Source organism: Drosophila mojavensis, unplaced genomic scaffold (assembly GCF_018153725.1).
Source record: "Drosophila mojavensis isolate 15081-1352.22 unplaced genomic scaffold, ASM1815372v1 contig_74, whole genome shotgun sequence".
Classification (NCBI taxonomy): Eukaryota; Metazoa; Arthropoda; class Insecta; order Diptera; family Drosophilidae; genus Drosophila; species Drosophila mojavensis.
In genome coordinates this window covers 6,382,426-6,390,000 of record NW_025318899.1, presented here as the reverse complement: position 1 = coordinate 6,390,000, position 7,575 = coordinate 6,382,426, and the positions used below count along the sequence as shown (strand labels likewise).

The window sequence follows — 7,575 nt, the reverse complement described above, 5'->3', positions numbered from 1 at the left end:
AAAGCTAAGGGATAAACGATACTACAAATAACATTTCACTAGTTCTGCTAATGATGTTGATGAAATGCTATTTAATTAATATTAATATTCATATTTGTAATAATTACGATGCTAAGATAATAATAATGATCACGATAATACCCTAATTCTACATTGCCTTTAAAAATAAGTACTCAACCTAATCTCGAGCACTGCCCAATCAGTGACTGCATAATATGTAGTATTTACAGTTGCGCCTATCAATAGCTAATAACAACCCACTCTCGCGCCATCCCGACCATCATCGTCGCGACCATCTCAAGTTTCAGCTGTACTATTATATGCTTATGATATAATATAATACTCCCTGTGATCCCCAAGGTGTTGTTCTCCGATTTCCTCAATTACCTAGATGCCGTGTCGCTTATCAGCGGCGCCTTTTCCTGCTTTCGGCCCTATCGCTAAGTCCGACCAAAGTCCGACGTATTTCTTTCATATTGCAATTGGGCATGCACAAATCTTATTCAAGTCGAATGCGTTTGCATTTTTCATAAGTTTTCCCACGTTGTGCGTGCGGCAACAACAACAATAGCAACAAAATCGAATGAAAAATAAAGGAAAATGTGGAAAACTTAAACAGTTTTCATGTCGCTGTCGCTCTTTTCCTCAGTTAACAGCTACGAATGCGATTTGAAAGCCGCTCAACAGCAGAGATGTTGCTGATGTTGTTGTTGTTGCTGTTGCATGTCTCTTGGTTTTTTTTTTTTTTTTTTTGCATGATTTCTGGTTGAAAATGCAAAACTTACATAGTTGCAATAAATAAATATGCATGGCCATGGAGCTGCCCAAACAATGTGGCAAAGCAGCAACCGAAAAATTGACGAGCGGATGCACAAAGCGGCGGCAACAGCAACAGCAACGGCAACATCGGCCCCCAACTTGCAACTGGCAGCCAAGCCAAGTGGCAACAACAACAACAACAGCAACAACAACATCAACATTCATTGCAATTAGCTGCAACAATTTTTATTTGCTTCTCTCCAACATTTTGTTTTTTATTTTTGTGGGTTTATTGGCCAATGGCTGCAACTGCCTCGCCTGTAGCTGCCCCCGCCTCCTGCTACTCCTCCACCCACTTGCTGCCTGTCCATGCAACAAATGAGGCACTGATAAATATTATTAGCGGTTCACTGGCTTTGCTCAGGCCAGCTAGCCTAGCTAGCCGCATGCCACATTTGCAGCCATAATCGCAATTTATTTAAATGCGAGCTGTAGCATGTGGCAGGGGCAAGTTGCCCGTTGCCCGTTGCCCGTTGCAGAGTTGCCATTTACCAGTTGCAATCGTTGGCAGTCAGTCCACAATTAATATCGACATTTTAACACTTAGCGTTGACTTATTGCAGCTCTGGTGTGTCTCTCTCTCTTCTCTTCTCTCTCCTCGCTGCCTCTCTCTCTCGCTCTTAGACTGTTTTTATCAATGGAACGTTTAAGCCGAGCTAGCGATTTGGCCAAATGGCTTTTGGCCAACAGCTTTGGCCATTGGCCATGGCGGCTACTGCTGGTGGTCCACCATCTCCTGCTCTTCATATCATATCAATAAAAAAAAATTACGGCCATGTCAATTGCAGCAGCTTTTTACTTTGTCTTTCTTTCATTTCGTTTTGTTTTACTATTTTTTATATAATTTTCTTCCCAAATCTTTGGCCATTTCCTGCGCTTTTCCCAACGAGTCTAACGGAAAATGTGAGGTTAAAATTTACTTTGATGCTCTAATAAAAATAGGCAAAAAAAAAAAAAAATGAAAATTTGTCAAAATATACAAATTATTTTAAATGTAACAAAAATTTAGTTTGATTAAACGAAAAATAAAAACATTTATTTATGCTCCAAACTTAATTTTTTTTTACAGAGGAAAGGGTAAACTGTAAAAATAAAAGCCACAAAAAAAAAAAAAAAAAAAAAGGTAATTAATTTCCTATTATTATTATCTTCCATATACATATACTATATTATTATGTATTAATTTTCGCATAAAAAAAATACCAATTTAAACAAATCTACAAGTCCCATTAAAAATCTCCGTTTTAGCCTATTTCTGGTTGCTTTGAGGCAAGTCGTCTTAAATACGATATCAATTTCTGTGATCTCTCAATTGGGAGCGCTTAGTTATGAATAATTTGGTGGCATTAAGTTGCAATTACACGTGAGCCAGGCTCTCGCATTGCAAATTGCTCAATTTAAATCAATAAAGCAACGAACGATCTGTAACAGTTTCCAGGTGACCCACATTCAGCAGAGCTAACTATATAGTATATATAACTATAACTGTGTGTGCTCATACACATTTCCAATTTCCATTTCCATTTGGAGTGGTTTTTTCATATTTTCGTCTTTTTTTTTTTTTTTTTTTTTTTTTTGGTGAATGCCCTAAAGGCAAAGAGCCGAAGCCACCTACCGTTGCAATGGCCGCATACGAATGCCAGATCAATGTCGGCCTCAGCGGACTCAGCGGCGGCTGCGTACGCAGGCGAGCATATTGCTGCATGAATAGTTTCCAGATTACATAAGACATCATAAAGATCGATGCGAGAGCGGGCCAGGCCAGGCCAGTCTGGCGATATCCACATGCAAATTGTATGCGTGCCAGGAAATCGTCTGACTCTCAGCAAATCCAACAGACAGGGAAAGACAGGGACTCCCCGACTCGACTCCAGACTTCAGACTTCAGACTTTTCGCCTTAATGCGTAGTTTGTGTTGCGTTTATTGTTTTCATAAATTCAAAAAGAAATCCAGCGCGACTCGAGTCCGAAATTTGTCGGCTTACATTATTATTATTATTGCTTATTATTATTATTATTATGGCAGCAGGCGATTCACTTTACAAAAGACAGATTCACTTCATTTTTCACAAAAGCCAAGCCAACAAAGGCAGGTAGGCGCGACGAGGGGAGGAGGGGCGTGGCAGAGGGGACTTAGTGCACTTTTTACTCCCTGCCTCTTCTGCTTCTTCTTTCGTGTATTATTTTAATATTTATTTACATTTGAGCATTTTGCATAACGCGCGGGTCACGACGGAAATCGTCGGCTGGCAATTTATCAATACATAGTTGTTGCTGTTGTTGTTATTGTTGTTGTTTTTTGTTTATTTTCAGTTTGTGTGTTTCTTTTTTCTTTGTTGGCTCGTAGCCTAGGGTAAGCCACAGAAAGGTTCAGGTCCAGCTACGTGCAGCAGAAATCAGCAGTAAAAAAAATAAATAATGAAAAACGCGCCACAAAATCAAAACGCGCACAAATTTTGGCTTTTTTTTCTTCCTCGATTTTTTTTTTTTTGCGATGCGAGATCAATGGGAAAAAAATCGCGACGCAGCCACACAAATCTCTCGGGGCAGGGCTCCAATTGGCAAACGACGGCTCCAACTGGAACTGCGCTTGCGAATTGGAAAATGTTCGCGTCCGTTTGGGAAAACAAGTTCAAAGCGTTTGCGGCGCACAACTAAATTGAAATGAGCCGAGCGCCAAATGGAAAAGCCGCACACACGCCCCACACACACACACACACACATACGCCTAGGCACACCTACACCTTTACAGTCACACACGCACACACATACACACTGCAAGCTTGAATGATTTTCCATGCGTGCGAATGATTTTCAATGTGAATCCGCTGTGCGAATGAATCGTCGAGGCGCTCTTGAATTGATTGAATGCGAGTCAATCAAATTCTTTATAGAAATACACTGTGCCACAAGTTAATATACGTATTTTTGCTTAATTATGTTGATATTTATATTTGTTTTAAAATAATTTAATTATTAAATTTTATATATTTTTCTTGATTGCAAACTTTTTTCTTATTATACAAAATTATTTAAAAAAAATTTTTTTTTAAATCATTACAACTTATTTTATTTTCAATATTGTATATATATGTATATATATATTTTGATTGAAAATATATATATTTTTTTTTAGTTATAAAAAATGTCTAAATATATTTTCTTACTATATATTTATGCAACTAATATTGGAGCTCTTTTATAATTTAAATAACATAACAACATAGCATTTCTTTTTCTGCCTTATGTACTCAAACAAACATCATGTTTTGAAGGTTCGTATTTAAAATTATTTTATGTATATAAATATATATATGTTATTTATATTATAATTCACTTTATTTCAATACTTCCTTCACCCTATTCGACTGCTCTATTGATTTTGTAGCAGAGTGTTTTTTCTGATATATAGCTTTCAAAACAACACACCCACATTTGCTGCGCACAAGGGCTAGGGTATTCTTTTATTGTTCGACTGTTTTGTGTGTGCCATGCTCAGAAGGGGGCGACAGAAATTCTCTGTGTTTAATGCTCCCCATCGCATTGTTTGCTTTATTTGCCTCTCCCTTTTTGCCCCGCCCCCAACTGCCCGATAGACATTGTTAGCCATAATTGCGAAGTGGCAAGCACTCATAGAGCGGCCACAGCTGCCAGCGCCTTGAACTTGGCTAAAAACTCGAGATACTTTCCACACTTTCCATGCACCATACGCGTATAATCGTCTGTCTAGCTAGCTGACAGGCCCTTTGTTTGCGGCTATACGAATTGGTTCCATGGCACCATAGCTCCACAGCTCCATGGTTTCTGATGCGATTTCGATTATCGGAACATGCGATTTTTGTTTACTGCAAGCTGAGTTTAAGTGCTGAGAAATAAACATTTGCGCGAAGCGAATAAATATTTTGTTTTGATTTCAATCTACGAGAAATACTTTGAACGAAGGTGTCTTTAAAATTTGCTATAAATAAAACATTTGGCAGGCGAAATGAATACGTTTGCTCAACTATAGATAAAGTGTCTAGTTATACAGAATCACAATTAATCGTTTCTTTGTATGAGCTACATATGTATGAACAAAAAGTATAAATTCTATCTAATCTAATATAATCTATATACTTGTTGTTGATCCCCCTTACACGAAGAGACTATTAATCATCTGATAATTATCTCGTAATTACCCCATAAATTCTCTTAAATATATAATTCCATCTTTCAACCATTCGTGTTCTATTGTGATCTTAACTCATTAAAAGTGCATTTCCGGCAGTTGTTAGCTAATACAAATGTGACTAAACTCATGATGTCAGTAGCTTTTTTTTTTTTTCTTTTTCATTACATAAAGTATATTAATTTGAAATATATTTTTCCCTAACAATGATCTCATATGTAACTCGAAGTAGCTTAGAAACCTGATTGAAAAGTCAAAGTTATATATCAACTAACAGCTTTCAAACAAAATTAATAAACAGGGGTTGTTTAATAAAATCAAATACACTGTTTAGATGGAAGCTTTGAAACTGAAATGTATACGACTTTTTAGAATTACTTATTGGCTTAATGACTGTTAAACTGTAATTTCTTTCCAACTTCGAGTAATATCTAGATAAATTGGCATAATGTGATATGCAGTTAGGATAGAGTATCTACATGTATATCAAGTTTGGTAAATATATATAAGGTATGACTTCGAAACTAATATGCTCATTTTTACACATCTCAAACTCTGACAAATTTCGTGCAATAGAAAACTCTTTGCTATGCTCACGGCGTCTGTCATACTCTCCCTTATACGTGTTATGCCTGCAATACGCCTAGTTATAGAGTGGTTACAGCAGTACGCCCCGAAACTATTTCGAAATTGCCAAAAATTTCATTGCAAATACAACAAAGCAAAGAAACTCATCAACAACTTTCATAAAAATTCGCATAAATTTGGATTTCTAACAATGCAGCGAAAAGTGTTCGAAATTGATAACGACTCAAATGGCGAGCAGAACTGTTATACAAGCTGACAGCGATAATCGCTCAACTTGAAGACAGGCCAGACATGCAAAATAGCAACAATAACAACAACAACAACAACAGGAGCAACAGCTACGGCAACGGCAATGCGGCTCAGGGCTAGGCTGGTGGACACACCTACCGTTAGGTTAGAGTGTTTAGCAAATGGCAACGGAAACGGAACAAAGCGGCAGACAGTCGGCAACTACGTCACGGTAACGGTGAAACGGGGGTTGAGCTTTTGGGCAAACCTGATGGAGAAATTGTTGCAAGTCACGCCAATGCAAAAGTTCGAACCCTGCCCTCAAATACGCAGGAAAAACAAAATTTACCGCAAAATTAAACCACCAATTATTGGCTTTAATTGAATTCCAGAGAAATTCAACATTAGATGAAAATCAATTTGTAGAGTAAAGCTTAGCCAAAGGGGTTGAATAAATAGTTGACCCGCTTTTGAACGGCACTTAGGACGCTTACCCGTTGTCTCTGCTGCTGCTGGTGCTGCTGACGTCGACGCGGCAGCGACAAACGCTTCTTAATCCACTTGAGCGTCGTTTGACGGCTGCGCGTTAGCGACATGCTGAAGGCGTTCCAGATGTGTAGGATCAGCAAAAAGATAAACTGCAGCCAGTCGACGCACTGCTCACGCGTTGGCAGACGCAACATTAAGCACAACACTTGCTGCCGAAATGCAGCAACAACAATTTCATCACTTTCAAGTCGAGCGACAGAGATAGAAACACTTCCAGTCGCCTGCGCTTGGCGCTCTTTCAGCAAAGCTTTGACTTCTTCTTATTCTTGATTTTTGCACACAATATTATTGTTTTGTATGCCTTTAAATCACTTTTCGTTGTTTCCTTTATAGCACTAGTATTTTATAGACTCGAGGGGGGAGCGTGGTGTATTTAATATTATTGGCCGCGGACACCGTTGTTACTTCAGTTACGTTTGTTGTTTGACTGAGAATGCGGTCGCATTTGCCGCTGCGACGACGGCGTCGGCTGCGACGTTGCTAACTCCGAGAGCGGCTTAGACTGAGACCGAGAGTGTTGTTGCAGTAGGCGCAAATTGTCACCAATGCGACACCCCGTTGCTGTTGTTGTCGTCTGTCTCTGTGTGCGCGCTTTGTTTATAGGTTGCGTGTGTGTGAGCGAGAGTATGTGCGTGTGTGTGCTCGCTCAAGAAAGTAAATGCGAGCGCGTATAAATAATGCAATAAGCAACAGCTACAAATAAAAACCCCGAAACCTTAAACGGCACTTTTTTGCAGTCAGAGCACATCGCACTTCAAAGCCGGCTTCGCTGCTGACGTCGTCGTCACTGCTGCTGGTCGCTCAGCTAAGCCCTGCCCTTCTCTAGGCCGCGGCCGCTGTCGCTGCTGCTGCTGCCGAAACTGAAATTGAGCTTTGCACTCAATTTGATTGTCCGTAACGGCAACAAAAGCCATATTTAAGTACATGCAGGCTAGTCGAGCTTTTTGTTGTTGCTAAGAATTTGTTATTGTAATAGGCCGGCGCACAGTGGTTGAAGTGTAATTAAAGGAGATTTAATTAATATATATATAATTAATATTGATAAAAACTGAAACTTTGCTTTACACATAAACTGAAAGTATATTTTGTATTTATTTTACAAATTCATTTGTTTACACTTCACTTATGTGTATTATTTGTATATGTATTACATATGGCACCACAGTGTTTTGAGCACGTGTGGGTGCTTTATAGCTACTGCCGCGTGTCAAAACGTATTTAGA

General features: G+C 38.9%; 1 protein-coding gene across 2 annotated transcripts in view; it reads right to left on the bottom strand.

Annotated features, from left to right (window-relative positions):
• LOC6581589 (triple functional domain protein) overlaps positions 1–6,882 on the bottom strand; it is a 54,336-nt gene extending 47,454 nt beyond the window's left edge. Inside the window, exon 1 of one of the 2 annotated variants that reach the window (XM_032731618.2) lies at positions 6,298–6,882. In XM_032731618.2, coding sequence (XP_032587509.1) covers positions 6,298–6,486 — 189 coding nt within the window. In that variant the 5' untranslated portion in view covers positions 6,487–6,882. Of the gene's footprint in view, positions 1–2,434; positions 2,540–6,297 lie in introns of those variants that run through there. The other variant, XM_032731619.2, reaches the window with a different exon arrangement.
• Positions 6,883–7,575: the final 693 nt, after the last annotated feature.